Below are 20,889 nucleotides of genomic sequence, written 5' to 3' on the forward strand. Positions count from 1 at the left end.
TGCTGGGTATGGTTCCATTAAAAGAAAGAACCAGAGGTCTTGATATATTTAATGCATTCAAAAATTTTACTGAAAAAAATTAAATTACCACTATTTAAGCTCGTATCAATAACAACAGATGGAGCTAAAGCAATGAGGGGAATCTTAACGGATTGATCGCGTTGTGCCAAAAGGATGATGCATTCCCAGATTTTTTCAGTTACCACTATCATCCACCAACAAGCGTTAGCCAGCAAAAGCATTTTGCTTATTGGAGGCTTGAAGTGGTGAAAGCCATGTTCAACCCATGAACATGGCTTTCACCCCATGCACGGTACTAAGTACTATAGGTTTTGATACCTTTTGTGTTTGGGGTTTTTATTAAAAAAAAAACAAAGATTAACTACTAAAAGCATTATGAACATAGCTTTTCGAAATCGTGAATTCCATCAGAGGACAATTTCTTCAAAGGAGACATTTCAAAATGCAACTCAATGAAAATGAACCAGATCTGTTATTACACACAAATGTGGGGGTGGCTGAGTCGAATTAAGTTTCTACAGAGATTTCAAAATTTGCTGAATGAAATTAAAAAATTTGTTGATCAAAGGGGAGATGATTATCAGCATCTACAAGATACAGAGTGGTTGTGTGATCTGGCTTTTTTCTCAGATTTTACCAGTAAATTAAAGTGATTTGAATTTGGAATTACAAGGAAAAAATAAAAATGTAGGTGACATGATTAGTAGTATTTCAGCATATAAATATCGATTTTTGGCAATGGCTAAGGATCTCAAAGAAAAATAATTCTTTCATTTTGCAAATATGCAAGATCATTTGCAAAAATATTATTTTTTATTATTATCATTATTAGCCATATGGTGCAAGGAAGCCTGAGGCTTATGCTGCACCAGCCAAAAAAATTTTCTGAGTTACCCTGAGTGAGTGAGAGAGAGAGAGAGAACATTTTTCATAAATGATGTTTATATCCTACCTCTGTTCTTCCATAGTCAAAGACACAGAATATGAAAATCACATTAGAAACAGATATTAGCTAGGATGACTGTATCAGAAAAGTGGAACACTTCACTCATCTCATCAATACGTCTGTGTACATCTCTACCTGTCAGTCAAAAAGGAAATAGCTTGCATATCCCATACACTTGGAATGCATATCTAAGAAAACAATTCTTACTGTTTGAAAAAAACTGTACATGACAGGTAAAAATGGTATGGATTTTTAGTATTAACACTAAAATTACACCAAGAAACACCAGGAATTTTGTAAAAATCAAAATGTATGCAGAGCAGTATAACTGATACACAGTATTATAGTAGCTGCTATGCAGTGATGTTCATCAGGTAATTTGCAAGAAAAATCCTGGGAAATTGTCAATCAGATCATTCTACATGACTACAACTTTAATAATGGCAAAATTGAATCAGGAAATTATGTTTCATTTTCCTTATAATAGCACCCTGTGATTTTTTTATTTGTAAATGAAAGAGCATCTGGAAGGGCAGAGATTCCACCTGGATGAGGAACTCAAGTGCATTGCACCAAAGTGATTAAGTAATCAGCCAATATCTTTCTGTACTGTCAACATCAGCATTCTGCTAAAGCGATGGCAAATGTGTCACGTACTGGGAGAATAATTTGAAATAATTTTTAATAGTATGATCACTATGGTTAGTGTTTCTTGTTAAATAAAGTCCAGGACTACCACCTTTGTAACTTTTGTACCTTTGTCCACTATGGATAGTAGTAGTAATAATGGAGGCATGTGATGCAAGAAATAAAGCATATGAGCTTATGTAGCATCAGTCAAAAAAAAAAAAAAAATTTCACACATTCATTCCTTCTAAACGTTTGTCCAGTTCCTCCTTGAATTTATTTATGCTATCAACTTCCACAACAACAGATGGAAGTTTGTTCCAGCAATTAACCACCTTCTGGTTAAAAGTAAATTTCTGCACATCTATTCTACAACTGTCTTTTCTCAATTTGAATTTATGTCCCCTCAGGTTTGTAATCTGAACAAGCAAAAGAATCCCATCAGAATTCAGCATGCTCAACCCATTCAAGGCCTTATACACCTCAATCAGATCACCTCACAGGTGCCTAGTCTCCAGATGCTGCAATTTGCAGATCTAAAGCCTTTCTTGGTAAGAGGACACCATTCCCTTACCAATCTTGTTGCCCTTCTCTGTACATGCTCAAACAACGCTACATCCTTCTTAAAATGAGGCCTTCAGACCTGTACATAGTACTCAAGGCATAGCCTTACTATTGCCTTATACAAAGGGATAATCACTTCCTTTTCCCTACTAGCAAAATTCCTGTATATCGTTGACAATACCCCATGACCTGCTCTGGCAGCCTGTCTGCATTGCTCAGAAAACTTCATATCTGCAAAATTACTCCCAGATCTTTGTCATTTTCTACCACCCTAGGTTGCATTGCTCAGAAAACTTCATATCTGCAAAATTACTCCCAGATCTTTGTCATTTTCTACCACCCTAGGTATAGTACCACATAGTTGGTACGTTTCTCTGGGGTTACTTCTACCCATATGGGTGTAGAGGTCATTCATTTATCCTGTCATTGCACAGCTAGCTAATTTCAATAGTATTGTTTAACTATTTTAATAATGATTTTATTTAATCTACTGCTCCTACAAACTAGTTACAATATAAAGTTATTCCAGTACCCAAATGAATCTATAAGCTTTTGGATTTTCATCCAGTCAGCTTTGTCGCTGTGGTTAAAGATTTCAGACCAGTATATTATAGCAGATGCTACAGAAACCTGCATTAATTTCAGTTGCCATAGCAAATTTTTTTACAATAGACTTATGCACATCCATCACAACATGAAAAATCTTTCAACCATTTCCTGTTTACACTCAAGAAATAATAATGTCTGGCTGAAATATAAAACAATCTTTACAAAGTGTCAAAGTCTTCTTACATTCATCAGCTACCACTGACTGTTTTAATCAATCCATTAATGATTCTAATGGAAAACTTTAACAGAATCTCTTTAACAGTAACTTTTTTTTAAAACAAATGCTATATTTTATAACAAAAAAAAATACCTTTATTTTTCTGTTAACAATCAAGTTAATATGCCAAGTTGGATAATTATCAGCTTTTTCACGGAAATGTTTATGCTGGATTAAAGTTGTTTAATTTTTTGTACCTTATGCATCAGCATAAGTTTGCTATAATGTTTTCATCTAGTGCTAATTTGGAATTTTAAAATAATTTTAAGTGACTATGGAAAAATCCAATTACAAGATTTTTCGTCTATTTTTTCTTTCTCTCTGCTCAAATACCCATACCATCACTGAAATTTCTGGGATTATTTTGAATGCAAAATGCAATTTTAAAACTCACCTAGGCACTTTTTTTACAAAACTGTTTAAGGGTTTCTAATTGTTAAAGAGCAATATAAGTTATATCACTCTTTAACAATTATCTTTAACATAATAATAATATTTATTCACAATAAAAGTATCATTATGCAATATATTAAGAGCTTCTTTCTAACATTGGAAATCTCACAGCTGCAACCTAACATCTTAAATATAATAACAGTTTTGAATGTAGAATATTAAATAGGATGCCTACTTGCTCGTTTCTACTTTATTCTACCTACTAAATTAAAAGCTCTACTGAAATCATACTTGTATACTCATGATCACATAAATATTTGGGATATTTCTGGGTGGAGAAGCCCCAGATTCCTCAAAACTTTAACTTCAATACATTAAAATGTTTGAAAGAGATTTTTAAAATATGTAACTCTATATTATCTCTCTGTACATTAAAAAAGTTTTCCTCCTAGTGATATTTATTCAAGCCAATGGAAGAAGAGGGTGGGGCAATTACGTCACTCATTCAAGCCAATGGAAGAAGGGGGCAATTATGTCACTACAAATGCGCAGGTAAATAATTACATTGTTGTCTTCCATTGAGACAACTGTCTCAACGTTCACCAACCTCGTTCACATGCTTCACTGTCTAAAACATGATCACGTCTGGCATCATTTGATGTTTCATTGTAATGTCAGCTGATGAGGGATCCTGATATAGTTTGTATATTTGTATAGTTTGTAAATATTTTAGTCCTGCTCTTTTGGATGCAACAATATTCCTCATGCATTATGGAGCCCGAAGCAAAAGGCCTTTTCCTAAGTGACCTATGTAAATGCAGGTAAATAATTACAGTGATATTTATTCTACCTTGAGAATGTCACATGGTGGGGCAATTACATCACTACAAATGCACAGGTAAATAATTACATAGGTCCTGATTAGATATCGATCAGTGCATTTTGACAGGTGTGTCTTTTATACAGAAAAGGTTTGACTTACTCCATCATACCTCTACATTTTACGTAGGAAAATGTGCAAAGGAGCTGGCGAGAAAGGGGCAATACTCCCTAGTTCCCATTAAAATTATTTTCAAACAGACCTGTGTACTGTGATACATAATGAAATAACATTCATAAAACATACTAATAACATAATAATACATGTGATATGATGAAATAACATAACATAATGAAAAAATTATTATATAAAGGTGCATATGGGGGTTTTGGTTTCTTTGCTGTATTAGCCAATATTATAGGGCATTAATTAAGCTGTACCAGACTTAAGCTATAAAAGTTCCCCTCCTTTTTTTTGCATCCCCACTGCGCTATCTGACTGCAGGATTCTGAGATAATTCAGGGATTCCTGGTTAGAGGAGGGTTAAGTATTCCCCCTCAGATTTAATGCAATCTGTTTATAGCAGCAAGCAAGTGTCAGAATAACTATAAACAATAAATTCTATGAATAACTATAAGCAATAAATTTGATAAAAAACAATTTTACTACACACTAATGAATATTACGATGTAGATACATATCTATACATTTGACAATTTCATAGGATCTCATACACTTGAAGGGTTAAGGATAATCAATTATCAACAACAGTATAGCAGTAACAATGTATTCCAAATATGGAGGATGTGGAAAAGTCAGGGAATGACCACCACATATCCCCGGAGCAATATGGCCTTAGTTGCTAATGCTCCTAAAAACCAAATAACAACAACAACAACTATGTATTCATTAATTAGACAGTCTCTTCTTGATTATCAAAGTTCGGTCTCACTTGGTTGACTCTTATATCATACACAGTATATAACCTATTATGTGTACAATTAACATTTGTATAGTGGTAAGTATACATCAATATATTCAATCAAATGACCTTTAATCATAACAATTAATCTGTTTCACAAAGAACTTCCCTTTAGAAATCATATGCTTTTAATTAGTCATACACTTGGTTAGTTCTAAGAGTATCTTACTTCTCATTGATTTTTTTTTTCTTTCACCTATTCTAGTATACTACCAACTTAATTCATCCCTTTTTTTATATTAACTTTACTTTAACTAATGTACATAATCCATCATATACACTCTGCTATTTGTGCTTCTTCGGCTACATATATAAAGTATATGTCTATAATTGTAACCAATTTGTTAGTTGTTACTTTTGATGCTACACTTTACAATTGCCGTCATCATAATCCGTCTCATTACTGTTCCACTCTTACAATTTTAATAGTTCATTCCGCCCCCTAATATAACTATTTAGAGTCAATCACTTAGCATTAGCATTAGTAGAGGCATTTGATGCAAGAAAGCAAGCTTATGCAGCATCAGCCAAAAAAAAAAATAAGGTAAAATAAATAAAAAATAACCACTTCCACTTCACCCCTCTGTTCGTTCGAAATACCTGTCCAGCTGAGCCTTAAACTTATTTAGGCTATCAACTTCAACGACAAGGGATGGAAGTCTGTTCCACCTACCAACCACCCGCTGGCTAAAGGCAAATTTCCGCACATCTATCCTACATCTGTCTTTCCTCAATTTCAATTTATGTCCTCTCAGGTGATTATTCTGAGCAAGAAGAAGAATCCCATCAGCATTGAGCATGTTCAAACCATTCAAGGCTTTGTACACCTCTATCAGATCACCTCGCTGGTGCCGAGTCTCCAGACACTGTAATTCGCAAAACTTAAGCTTTTCTTCGTAAGAGCACCCCTTTGTTCCATTCACTAATCTTGTTGCCCTTCTCTGTACTCGTTCCAGCAGCTCTACATCCTCCTTGAAATGAGGCCTCCAGGCCTATATACAGTACTCTAGGTGTGGCCTGACCATTGCCTTATACAAGGGAATAATCACCTCCTTATCCCTGCTAGAAAAATTCCTATATATCATTGACAATACACCATGAGCTACTCTTGCAGCCCGTCTGCACTGCTCAGAGAATTTCATATCTACCTGCACAACCATCCCCAGGTCCCTTTCATTCTCTACCACTGTCAGTGTAGTACCACAGAGTTGATACGTTGCTCTGGGGTTGCTGTTTCCCATATATAATACTTTACATTTGTCAATGTTAAACTTCATTTGCCACCTCTCAGCTCATCTGCTCAACCTTTCCAGATCCTGTTGCAGCAGCATAGTGTCAGTAGGGTCCTTGACAACCCTGCCAACCTTCGTATCGTCTGCAAACTTGGACATTAAGCTTGATATACCATCATCAATATCATTTATAAATACAGAAAACAATAAAGGACCCAATACTGAACCCTGAGGGACTCCACTAATAACATTAGTCCATGATGAGCAGTGTCCATTGATTACCACTCTCTGTCTTCTCCCCCTCAACCACCCCTTTATCCATAGCAGCAATTTGCCTCCAATGCCACACTGCTCCAATTCGTGCAGCAGTCTTCCATGTGCAACAGTATCAAAAGCCTTTCTAAGATCGAAGTATATAATATCAAAGTTATTCCCTGCATCCAGTTCTTTTGTGACTGCATCATAGTATCCAATCAAGTTGGTCAGGCAAGACTTCCCCTTAACAAAACCATGCTGTGTCTGAGCTATAACTGAAGTCTTGTCTAGATGATCCTGCAGTGCTTCTTTAACCAGTGCCTCCATTAATTTTCCGGGAACAGAAGTTAAACTCACAGGTCTATAATTACTTGTGTCAGCCTTTGATCCTCCTTTGTGAATTGGGGTCACATTTGCACATCTCCAGTCCATGGGTACCTCCCCTGAGTCCAAGGAAGCTCTCATAATTATGGCTAAGGGTTTGCTTACTTCCTTTGCTGCCTCCTTTAATATAACTGGATAGATCCCATCCACCCCAGGTGCCTTTCTTGTGTTTATCTTCAACAATTTCTCCTCCACTTTACTCTCAGTTATTACAAGATTCTCTAGCTTACTGCCAGAGTTGAATACACCTCTGGCATTCCCCTCGCTGAATAACTCCTCATGTGTGAATGTCGATGCAAAATATTCATTTAGTTTGTTAGCTACCTGAGCAGGATCATCAACAGTTGACCCGTCGATATCAAGTGGACCAATCTGATTCATCCCCTTCCTTCTAGAGTTTACATAAGTAAAGAACTCTTTGCTGTTTTTCTTCACATCCCTTGCCAAGGATTTCTCGTAATCTGCCTTCGCCTGCCTAACCTCCTTTGTAACTTGGTTACAGGTCAACTTGTATCTATCATAGGCTTCTGTGTCATGTGTTAATTTGTATGTATCACATGCATTTTTCTTCTCTGCCATATGCCTCATTAGTTCATCTGACATCCATTTAGGCCTAAACCTTGAACAATATATCTTAGTTGGTATGTAAAGCCTAGTAGCTTCCAAGATAAGTTCTTTGAATGCTTCCCATTTTGAATTTGCTATTGGTAACATCATCAGTTGATCCCACTGTATAGAATTTAAATACTGTCTCAGTCCATTGTAGTCGCCTTTACGAAAGCAATACCCCTTCCCTTTACCCTTAATGGTAGTTACCTCTTTGAGTAACTCCCACTTCAGAACACTGTGATCACTGCCACCTAGTGGTTCATTTATCTGCAGATTCTTAATGCATGAAGAATCACTACTGATAATCAAATCAAGAGTATTACTCCCTCTAGTTGCCTCCCGAACATGCTGATGTAGAAAACAATCAACCAATAAATCCACAAAAGCCTTGCTAGTGTGTGAGTGACCAGGCACATGCATATAAAGTATCAGGTGACAGAGAAGCCTATGGGAGGTATAAACTGGTCTGTAATCAAGTCACAAAGGAGGTTAGGCAGGCGGAGGCAAATTACAAGAAATTAGCATTAGCATTAGCATTAGCAGAGGCATTTGATGCAAGAAAGCAAGCTTATGCAGCATCAGCCAAAAAAAAAAAAAAAAAACCCACTTCCACTTCACCCCTCTGTTCGTTCAAAATACCTGTCCAGCTGAGCCTTAAACTTATTCAGGCTATCAACCTCCACCACAAGGGATGGAAGTCTGTTCCACCAACCAACCACCCGCTGGCTAAAGGCAAATTTCCGCACGTCTATCCTACATCTGTCTTTCCTCAATTTGAATTTATGCCCTCTCAGATGATTTTTCTGAGCTAGTGGAAGAATCCCATCAGCATTGAGCATGCTTAAACCATTCAAGGCTTTATACACCTCTATCAGATCACCTCGCTGGTGCCTCGTCTCCAGACACTGTAATTTGCAAAACTTAAGCCTTTCTTCGTAAGAGCACCCCTTTGTTCCATTCACTAATCTTTTTGCCCTTCTCTGTACTCGTTCCAGCAGCTCTACATCCTTCTTGAAATGAGGCCTCCAGACCTGTATACAGTACTCTAGGTGTGGCCTGACCATCGCCTTATACAATGGAATAATCACCTCTTTATCCCTGCTGGAAAAATTCCTGTATATCATTGACAATACTCCATGAGCTACTCTTGCAGCCCGTGTGCACTGCTCAGAGAACTTCATATCTGCCTGCATAACCACCCCCAAGTCCCTTTCATTCTCTACCACTGTCAGTGTAGTACCACAGAGTTGATACGTTGCTCTGGGGTTGCTGTTTCCCATGTGTAGTACTTTACATTTGTCAATGTTAAACTTCATTTGCCACCTCTCAGCCCATCTGCTCAACCTTTCCAGATCCTGTTGCAGCAGCATAGTGTCAGTAGTGTCCTTGACAAACCTGCCAACCTTTGTATCGTCTGCAAACTTGGACATTAAGCCCGATATACCATCATCAATATCATTTATAAATACAGAAAACAATAATAAATCTTTGCAATAATAAAATTAAATAAATCATTTATAAATACAGAAAACAACAATAAATCTTTGGCAAAGGATGCAAAGAAAAATAGTAAAGAGTTCTTTACTTATGTTATCTCTAGAAGGAAAGGGGTGAATCAGATTGGACCACTTAACATAGATGGGTTAACTATTGATGATCATGCTCAGGTAGCTGATAAACTGAATGAGTATTTTGCATCTACATTCACACATGAGAAGTTATTCAATGAGAGGAGTGCCAGAAGTTTATCAAATGCTAACAGGGAGCTAAGTGATTTTGTAACAACTGAGAGCAAAGTGGAGGAGAAATTGTTGAAGTTAAACATAAGGAAGGCACCTGGGGTGGACAGGATCTATCCAGTTATATTAAAGAAGGCAGCAAAGGAAGTAAGCAAACCCTTAGCCATAATTATGAGAACTTCCTTCGACTCAGGGTAGGGCCCTGTGGACTGGAGGTGTGCAAACGTATCACCAATTCACAAAGGGGGTTCAAAAGGTGACACAAGTAACTACAGACCTATTAGTTTAACTTGTGTTCTGGGGAAAATAATAGAATCACTGGTTAAAGAAGCATTGCACGATCATCTAGACAAGACTGCAGTAACAGTTAAGACACAGCAAAGGTTTGTTAAAGGGAGATCTTGTCTGACCAATTTGATTGGATAATATGATGTTGTCACAAAGGAACTGAATGCCAAAAATAATTTTGATATCATATAGTTGGATTTCAGGAAAGCTTTTGATACTGTTGCAAATGGTAGACTGTTGTACAAATTGGAGAGGTATGGCTTTAAGGGCAAGTTGCTACAATGGATAAAGGGATGGTTGAGTGGGAGACAACAGAGTGGTAATCAATGGACACTGCTCTTCGTGGACAAATGTTATTAGCGGAGTTCCCCAGGGTTCGGTGTTGGGCCCATTGTTGTTTTGTATATTTATCAATGATACTGATGAAGGTATATCAGGTTTAATGTTTCAGATGATACAAAGGTTGGCAGGGTTGTTAATGACACTAAAAACAGTATGCTACTCCAACTGGATCTAGGTAAGTTGGGAAAATGGGCTGAGAAGTGGCAACTGAAGTTTAACATTGACAAATGCAAAGTACTGCATGTGGGTAGCAATAACCGAAGAGAAACGTACCAACTGTGTGATACTACACTCAGGGAAGTGGAAAGTGAAAAAGATCTGGGGGTAATTGTGCAGTCAAATATGAAGTTCGCTGAGCAGTGCTTTTTTTTTTTTTTTTCCCCGTTAGTTGTTGGCACCCATCGGCTTCTGTGGCCATAATGCACCTCCCAAAGTTTTTGCATTTTTACTCTGATCCAAGCCTGAGGTAGGATTTGAACCCGCAGCCTTTGGGTTGCCAGGCGGACACTTTACCCACCTGGATAGCCCGGTCAGTGCTGAGCAGTGCAGACGGGCTGCCAGGGCAGGTCATGGAGTCTTCTCAATGATATATAGGAATTTCGCTAGCGGGGACAGGGAGGTGACTATCCCGTTATACAAGACAATGGTCAGACCACACCTAGAGTACTGTGTTCAGGTCTGGAGGCCTTCTTTTAAGAAGGGTGTAGAGTTGCTAGAATGAGTACAAAGAAGGGCAAGAAGATTGGTGAGGGGAACAAAGGGGTGCTCTTACCAAGAAAGGCAAGTTCTGCAAATTGCAGCGCGTGCCTGGAGAATAGGCACCTGCGAGGTGATCTGACTGAGGTGTATAATGCCTTGAATGGGTTGGGGAAGCTGAATGCTGATGCCATTCTTTCTCTTGCTCAGACTAAGAACCTAAGCGGGCACAGTTTGAAATTGAGGAAAGATAGTTGTAGAATAGATGTGTGGAAATTTGCCTTTAGCCAGCGGGTAGTTGATTGGTAGAATAGGCTTGCGTATTTGTTGTGGAAGCTAATAGCCTAAATAAATTTAAGGCAGAGCTGGATAGGCATTTGGAATGAATGGAGGGGTGAAAGGAGAGGGTTTTTTTTTTTTTTTTTTTTTGGCCAATGCTGCGTAAGCTTGCTTTCTTGCATTGTATGTGTATGCTAATGCTGACTTCAGGAAGCCATAATTCATGTTTGGAACCAAGAACTATAAGTTCATTATCTTCAGAAATTGATCTTGTCAATGCGTCAACAGTGTGCTGCTGTCATCAGGGCCAGAGGCTGTTCAACTATAGGTTCTAATACCTCTCGTGTTTGGGGCTGTCATAAAAAAAAAAAAAAATAAATAAATTTCCACCTGGTGAACTTTTCATTTTGTTTTCCATTTAAAATGATAAACTGAAGCAAATTGAGGGCTTCTCTTAACATTTCAGCCATAATTGTTGTGTTACCAAAAATGTTGTGTAAAGGTTGCAAATGCTCATTTTGGTATATTTTGAGAGTACCTGTCAAATATTACTTAGCTTTGCCTTAACTATTAATAAATATCTTTCGTTTATATTTGTGATGCTAGTCATTAATGTTACATACCATTGCAAAAAAGAGTTAGAAATGTGAAATTTCTAGGTGATGCACTTTCTTCGAACACCAGTGTATATAAGTGTGAAATAGTTTCTTGTCTTTGGTTTTCTTCAATAACATAGAGTGAATATAGAATCAGATTTTAGGATAAAATTGTTTTCTTTTGTTGCTGACATAAAGTTGCTACATGATGTTAAATAACATAATAACATCACTGTTCACATTAGTTTCCTTCTTAGTTATTAAAAAGCTATAATTTAAACATATAATAAATGATTTATTATTAAGAGTTTAAATTTATTTATTTATTATTTTTTTTTTTTGCTGTTTTTTATGCATTTATATTTTTGGTTGCAAAAAAGGTACTGAAAAAAAATTGAACCACAGCTATACAAAGATTAGGAAACTGCTTTATATGACCAAAAGTATTTGAACACACTTTTGGTCATATAATACAGCTGAGGTCCAGGCTTTGAGCAAGCCAGTCCTGTAAGATCCTCGGTGTAGGTGTCTATAAACAAAAAAAAACCAACCAACCATCATTGTATGACACAGAACATTGTTGTACTGATACTAACAGAGATTATTTCTGTAGTGGTCAAAACTGTCTAAGTAGGTCATCGACTTCATGGTTCCATGCCCTGCCACCAACAGACAAGATCCAAGCCAAAAGAAACAGCTTCATACCATCCTCACCAAACCTTAGTCAGGATGCGTAGTCTTGACCTAGGTCAAGGTCAAGACTATGCAACCTGAGAGGAAATGCTCACTGAGCAAATCACTCAAATATATCCATTGAATGAATAATTGTCAATAGCATCCTTCTGCTACCTAGAAGCCATGAATTTCAGAAAAAAAGAACACTACAAATGCTATTTTTGCACTGCTGACTGTGATAACAGGCTTATGTATAGCTGCTTTAACTAGTGAACCCAAGTTATGCAGCTCCTTACAGATAGTTGCCATATTGATGGATGTTCCTGTGGCCTCTTGGACTTTCTCCATGATGCATTCCACAGATGGCATGCATGAGGCATGAACTACCTTCATTATGATTTGTCAAGCACATTGTGTTAACATTTCAAAATGTGAATTTGCGAGTCCATCCAGATCCATTTTTGATCTATGGTCTTCCACCTTTGAATAACATCTGCCACAAATGATTTTGGTTGGTTCAAGTAAGTGTCAATTGAATACGTAGAAAGGTTACTGATATGGAATCCAACTACCAAGTTGAAGTCTATAAGTTCTGATCCGATCCATGACCTATACTGGCTTCTGAATGAACTGCTACTTATCAGACTGTCTGTTCTATATTGCACTAGCAGTCTAATACGATTTATATTAGTAAGTCTGAGCAGATACATGTGTGTGAGAACTTCTAGCACAGTACACAATATTTGTGGGTGTCCAAATACTTTTGCTCTTATAGTGCACATGAACCCAGTCCTGTAAGATTTTTGTGATGTCACAGTGAGAAATAAAATACAAGCAAATGAGTATAATTTTAAATTTAAATAAACTGAATTTCTAAAATAAAAATAAAACAAAAAACCCAAAACACATGGTTTTGCATTTAAACCATCACTGTTAAAAACAAATGCTAAAGTTTAAATAATGTATTTATACAAATGGAACTACATTAAAACTTCATAAATATGACAATCAAAAATTCACCACTTTTAAAAAAATTTTACTTAAAAAAAAATAAATACTCATATATACTTTAAAGTAAGGCCTCCGTAGCCGAGTGGGCAGGAGCGGGAGTGCAGTAGCACACGCTCTTTGAGTAGACCAGGGTTCAAGCCCCTGACTGCTGAATACGGTCGATCTGCCAACCCACACTGGACCAGCGTGGCAGATAATGGTCCATTTCCCTCAGCATGAATTGTTGAGGAGGCTTCCACCCTGCAGTGGGTTGATAATGGCTGCACTTTACTTTTACTTTTTATACTTTAAAGTATATATGATGTACAATTTGAATAAGAATAGATGACAATCATGATTAGGAAAAACATGAAAAAACATATCACAGAGGAGTTTTATTATCACCAAACCATCCAATAATATCACAGCATGAGTAAACCAACATTTGGAAATATACTGCTTCAAGAAGTTAAGCAAAGCTTCCAATGGTTCTATGGTAGTTGTACTTAAACAACTGTATAAACTGTTATTTACAAAATTAAATGTATTAGTATAATTTCCATTATGACTATTTCTATTTTCTTTTAATTCTCTCTCTCTGTCTTTTTCTTTTTTTTTTTCTTTTTTAAATTAAGGCTCAGAATTTGATGCTCAGAAAGTTTACTGAACTGAGAGATAAATTATAATTTCTTTAGTGGAAATGTGGCTTTTTTGCTTCTACAGAACATTGTATAATCTTTCTAGAGTAGCAGATAATCAGTGTACTTTACTAGTGGAGCTGCTGCATAGCATTCACGTTCAAAAGTCTGTGCTTTTTAAAATTCAACAAGGGTTAAGTCTCAATGTTGCCATTCTTTAGGTTCTGCTGGATATAAAACTGATATTCATTTCTGTCTGTTGACTTTGCATATTACTAAAACACACATACCATATTTCACAATATGCTGTCTTATGGAAAGTAAATCTACATATACTAAATTGTTTAATGTTGTGCTGTCCATATTTGTCACATTATTTTTGCAGCAGATAACTGGAAAGCATATGGCAAAGTTCCATATATCTATAACTTGGAAGCATCAGCATACAAAATGCAGAGTGCATTTTTTTTAAATTATGGTTATCTACAAGAAGAGGAGGAGGAGGTTGACCTCATTCCTTTGGGCTGCTAACTGGAAAGTAGTCCCTAATCCTGGCATCTTTCAGCTAGATTCAGGTAAGCAAAATGTTTGAGATGTTATTCTGTTAGCAGGATATCAGGAATGACACCATGTATCATTTGTGGATTGGTGACTCGATAGAGATTGGTGGCAAAGACTACATCTGGGACTAATTTGAAATTGACTGTTTGGCTTCTTCTCAGGAAAATTTCTATATGGAACAGTCATGTGAATATCTATGCAGGGATTCAGTAAGATGTGCCTGAGGGTCAGAAGGAGTGGAGGGAGAATGCAGGGCATGATTGAATAATCTGTGTCCAGAATGGTTAGACAGTGATAAAATGTAGTTCAGAAGGACACCATACAAATTCTAATTTTTGGAAAATTTGTAGCCCCTCACCCTCAAACAAGAACTAACTGCTGAGTTGTAATCTGGATGAATGTATGTGTGTTGTGGCACCACCACTCCATGTCTGTTAATTTCAGGGAACCAGAGAAGGCACTATTAAGCAGATAATTTCTAAGTTCATTTGAATTTTATCAGATTTGAGACTGAAGACTGTTCATTATGTCCAAATGTTTTATAAATGTCCAGGACAGAATTTTTGAGTTTCTTATTTTAGTTCTATAATATATAAATATTGTGAATAAATTTGGCTTGCACATATTTTAATAACAATAAGAAGTAGGTCTAAAATAGCAATATTTTGTTATTTTAGACAGTACTATTATTCTAGATCAAATTGTTATTTTATATTCACTTTTTTATATACATAAAATGAGATAAGCAGTTGTATATAGTTGCCCGCTGAATAGAGCTTAAAGTGAAGCCTCACCTGGGGACTTCATGATTTATATTATGAAAGAGGGGTTTTTTGAAGAAAAATTTGTTTTACAGACTATCAACCACATCAGGTGGTGAAAGCATAAGTGTAATTATGTGCAGAATTATACAGCAACAAAGTTCTTATTAGAAAATATTTGCCATCTCTGATCTAAGCCATTATAAGAATGGTATCATTTCAACCAATAAACAGCAAAAATCTTTTCATTTAAAAAACAGAAGAAACATCTACAAAGGCAACTTACATCATCCACAGAAAGTAAATGAAAACTTTCAACTTCATTGTCGGTATTCTGAGGTTGATAATCAGCAGGTAATTCTAGATCAAATACATACAGTGTTTCAGGAAATATTCCTCTTTCATCTTCAAAAATAAATCTGGAAAAAAAAAAAAAAAAAGAAAGGGGGAGAGAGAGAAATTATTTTTATATAACAATTCACAGAAGGTCTTAAAGCAGAATGATCCTTTTCCAACTCTTGTAATCTATCTATGGTTCTTTCAGAACCTTTTCTTATTGAAATACCCTCAATGAAAAATTCAATGAAATGTATGTGCAATATAATAATGTGTACAAGAAAATATATGTAGTTTGAAAATGATTTTGCTATAAGTAATTATGAAAGATCACATAAAAGTTGAAACTGGCCTTAACTTGCTCACAAAATTTATTTTGTTCTATCCAAATTCCATGAGTTTTTACAGTAACACTTCTTGGTTCCATCTTGAAAATGAAAAAATTGTGTATCAGCTTTGCAGGATGCACCTCCATGCAGAATGACATAGGCTCTGTCATATTAATGCCATTACAGCAAATAGCAGGAACTTTGCAGATGGATAGATATATGAGTGGGGATGGGAGGATGCTTGAGTTATACTTTTACTTTTTTTTTTTTTAGGAGCATTAGCAACTAAGGCCATATTGCTCCGGGAATATGCGGTGGTCATTCCCTAACCTTTCCGCATCCTCCGTATTTGGTGGTGACGGGCTTGAACCCCGGTCTAATCAAGAAGTGTGTGCTATGCATTGCTGCTCCTTCCCACCTGGCTACGGAGGTGCCGGCTTTTACAAATGAAGATCACTTTGGAAATTTAATCAAAGGTCTTTCTATGGAAGGACCTTTGATTGTCTCATTCAAGAGTTTGACACTGGAGCTTTTGTGTGCAGTGCTAATGGTGAAAATTAGTTTGACACACTGTGCTACACAGATACAAGGAATGCAGAATTCGTACAATGTGTAAAGAAAGGATAGACAGATAGGAAGGGAGGAGGGGTTATGCTGTTAGTCAAGAAATACATTAAAGCTAAAGAAGTGCATCCAGTTGACATAGATGGACAGTGCAATGTTGAGTCAGTTTGGTGTGACAAACACTGGGAAAACAAAAATGAGGGTAGGCATTTGTTATAGACCTAATGACTCTGATAAGTACAATGAACAATTATACAGGGAAATAGAGTGGCCCAGTAAATCAGTGTGTTATAATGGGGGATTTTAACTTCCCAGTTATAGAGTGGAACTTGTGGATTGGTCACTCGCACACTAGCAAGGCTTTTATGGATTTATTGGATGATTGTTTTCTACAGCAGCATGTTAGAGAGGCAACAAGAGGGAGTAGCACTCTTGATCTGATTATCAGCAGTGATTAATCATGCATTAAAAATTTACAGATAAAGAAACCACTAGGTAGCAATGATCACAGTTTACTGATATGGGATTTACTTAAAGATGAAACTACCATCAGGAGTAAACGGAAGAGTTTTTGCTTTCATAAAGGTGATTACAGTGGTCTCAGAGATTTTTTTAAGTTCTATACAGTGGGATCAACTGATAATGTTACCAACAGCAAATTCTAAAAGAGAAACATTCGAGGAAGTAATTTTGAAAGCTACTAAGCTTTTTGTTCCAACTCAAAAATACTGTTCTAGGTTTAGGCCCAAATGGATGTCAGATGAATGCATTGGATGCATATAAATTATCAGACAACACAGAAGCCTATGGTAGATACAAGCTAGTCTGTAATAAAGTCACAAAGGAGGTTAGGCAAGCGAAGACAGATTATGAGAAATCTTTGGAAAAGGATGCAAAGATATACAGCAAAGACTTCTTTACTTATATAAACTCTAAAAGGAAGGGGATGAATCAGATTGGTCCCTTCATATCAATGGTTTGACTGTAGATGATCATTCTCAGATAGCTGCCGAACTAAATAAGTATTTTGCATGTACATTCACACATGAGGAGTTATTCAAGGAGGAGAGGGCCAGATGTTTATCAAACTCTAATAGGGAGTTAAATTATTTTGTAATAACTGAGAGCCAAGTGGAGGAGAAATTATTGAAGTTAAACATAAGAAAGGCACATGGCATAGATGGGATCTACGCAGTTATATTAAAGGAGGTGGCAGAGGAATAAGCAAACCCTTAACGATAACTATTAGAGCATCCTTGGACTCAGGGGAAGTCCCCACAGATTGGAGATGTTCAAATGTATCTCCAATTCACAAGGATGGGATCAAGGGGTGATGCAAGTCACCCTTTGATTGGTTCTTTGATCCTGAACAGAATCTTTGATTCTGTTTCAAGGGAAATAATGGAGTCACTGATTAAAGAAGCATTGCAGAATCATCTAGACAAGACAGCAGTAATAATTCAGACACAGCATGGGTTTATTAAGGGGAAGTCTTGTCTGACAAATTTGATTAGATACTATGACATGGTCACAAAGGTACTGGATGCAAAAAAAATAATTTTTTTAATATATACTTGGATTTCAGGAAAGCTTTTGATACTGTTGCATATGGAAGACTACTGTACAAATTGGAGCAGTGTGGCATTAAGGACAAGTTGCTACAATGGATAAAAAGGATGGTTGAGTGGGAAAAGACAGAGTGGTAATCAATGGATACTGCTCTGTTTGGACTAATGTTAATACTGGTGTTTGTCAGGGTTCGGTTAGGCGCCTCCGTAGCCAGGTGGGAAGGTGCAGCAGTGCGTAGCACACGCTTCTTGATTAGACCAGGGAGGATCTAAATGACATGGTCTTGGCGCATTATAGCCTTAGTAGCTAATGCGCCAATAAAACCAAAACAAAACAAAACAAAACATTAGACCGGGGTTCAAGCCCGTCACCACCAAATACGGAAAGGTCAGGGAATGATCACCGCATATCCCGGAACAATATGGCCTTAGTTGGTAATGCTCCTAAAAACCAAACAACAAACAATTAAATAGGGTTTGGTGCTGACCGGGCTACGGGTGGGTAAAGAGCCTGCCTGGCAACCTAAAGGTCATGGTTTCGAATCCTGCCTCGGGCTTGGATCAGAGTAAATGTAAAAACTTTGGGAGGTGCATTATGGCCACAGAAGCCGATGCGCCAATAACTAACAAAAAAAAAAAAAAAAAAAAACAGGGTTCGGTGTTGAGCCCATTGTTGTTTTGTATATTTATCAATGATATTGATGAAGGTATATCAAGCTTAATGTCAAAGTCTACAGATAATACAAAGGTTGGCAGGGTTGTTAATAACAGTAGTCTGCTGAAACCGGATCTGGAAAAGCTGGGCAGATGGGCTGAGAAGTGGCAACTGACATTTAACATTGACAAACGCAAAGTACTGCATATGGGTGACAGTAACCTCAGAGAAATGTACCAACTGCTGGTGTTACACTCAGGGTAGTGGAGAATGAAAGAGACCTGGGGATTGTTTGTTTGGTTTTTAGGAGCATTAGCAAATAAGGCTATATTGCTCTGGGGATATGCGGTGGTCATTCCCTGACCTTTCTGCATCCTCCGTATTTGGTGGTCATGGCTCGAACCCTGGTCTAATCAAGAAGCGTGTGCTACGCACTGCTGCTCCTGCCCACCTGGCTACGGAGAGACCTGGGGGTAATTGTGCAGTCAGATATGAAGTTTTCTGAGCAGTGCAGACAGGCTGCCAGAGTTGGTCATGGGGTCTTGTCAATGGTATACAGGAACTTTTCGTGCAGGGATAAGGAGGTGATTGTCCCCTTGTATAAGGCAATGGTCAGGTAACACCTTGAGTACTGCGTACAAGTCTGGAAGCCTCATTTTAGGAAGGATGTAGAGTTGCTAGAACAAGTACAGAGTAGGGCAACAAGGCTGTTGAGGGAGAACAAAGAGGTGCTATTATGAAGAAAAATTCTTAAGTTCTGTAAATTGCAGCTTCTGGAGACTAGGCACCTGGGAGGCGATCTGATTGAGGTGTATAATGCTTTGAATGGACTGAGCAAGCTCAATGCTGATGGAATTCTTCCTCTTGTTCAGATTACAAATCTGGGGGGGCATAGATTCAAAGTGAGGAAAGACAGTTGTAGAATAGATGTGCGGAAGTTTTCCTTTAGCCAGCAGATGGTTGATTGTTGGACCAAACTTCCATCGGTCATTGTGGAAGTTGATAGCTTAAATAAATTCAAGGCAGAACTAGACAAACATTTGGAATGAATAATCAGTGAAATGGAAAGGGGTTTTCTTTGGCTGATGCTGTATAAGCTTGCTTTTTTGCATCATATTCCTCTATTGATGCTAGCTAATTTGTATTATACTTCAAAATTGCAAGAAATATTCGCTGCTTGGTGAGGAAAATGAGTATGTTTTGCACTTAATCTAAGAGAAATGACATCACTGGTTGCAAGGAATGATCTCTCCCATTAATAAAGGGAACTGATTTTTTTCTGTTGTTTGGAAGAATAAAGATATGTGGGATAAGCAATAAGCTGTATCTATCATAGCCAAAGATACATAAGCAAGCAAAATAATTCTTATTTACAGATCTCTATAAAGAGCTTCCAAGCTAAATATGTCAAGTTATGTAGGAACATGACAGAAGATTATAATGAGTATTGTGCTTGTATTGGGTACTAGATGCATTAGCTGCTTTGAGCATGCTTTCCATTTCTGAGGTCTTTCATGATGAGAACATGGGTGGATATGATAAAGGAACAACTAGAGGAACTGAACTGGACAACAAAAGCCTTAGACTATCTAACAACTATCTTTAATACCATCCACACTGCAAAAGGGCACACAGCTTTGTATCTAGCCAAACTTAAAATGGTTTGGGTGCAAATAGTAGAATTAATATTCATCCCTTCCCATTAGAAAGGCTATCAGCATTTAAATGATGCATGATATAAAATAATTCTTGCTTTTATATTTGTATTTCAAGTAGCTGCAATAACCTTCTGTGGAAAAGATGGCAACTAGGTGTTAAATCATCTGTAATAGTACATATGCAAACATGTATATAAAAAAGGGACCTACCAATTAACAATTTCAGAGATAGTTCTACAGCTATCTCTGAGAGGTTATACAACCTTTGAATGATGCTACCATAATTAACCATCTCTTTAAGAGTCAAGCTGGTCCTCAATTGCATATTGAGATAGTAATATATATTCCAATCACTGCAGGAAATGAAGTTTAAAGCAAAAACAACTGCATTTGTTGGGATATCAGAGAAGTGGTATCAAATAGATATAAGGAATGCAGAGCTGGAACTTGGGGAGTACAATGTGTGTACAGGTAGGATAGACAGGATAGGAAGGGAGAAGGTGTTATGCTATTAGTTAAGAAACACACAAAATCCAAGGAAGTGCAACCAGTCAA

General features: G+C 37.0%; 1 protein-coding gene across 1 annotated transcript in view; it reads right to left on the reverse strand.

Annotated features, from left to right (window-relative positions):
• Positions 1-20,889, reverse strand: part of LOC150079578 (uncharacterized) — a 207,222-nt gene that overhangs the window by 54,612 nt on the left and 131,721 nt on the right. The window contains exon 6 of the mRNA XM_090383123.1: positions 15,511-15,643. Coding sequence (XP_090239249.1) covers positions 15,511-15,643 — 133 coding nt within the window. The remainder of the gene's footprint in view (positions 1-15,510; positions 15,644-20,889) is intronic.

The sequence above is a fragment of the Mastigoproctus giganteus genome, chromosome 10 (assembly GCF_048544385.1).
Source record: "Mastigoproctus giganteus isolate SK-2022 chromosome 10, ASM4854438v1, whole genome shotgun sequence".
Lineage (NCBI taxonomy): Eukaryota > Metazoa > Arthropoda > Arachnida > Uropygi > Thelyphonidae > Mastigoproctus > Mastigoproctus giganteus.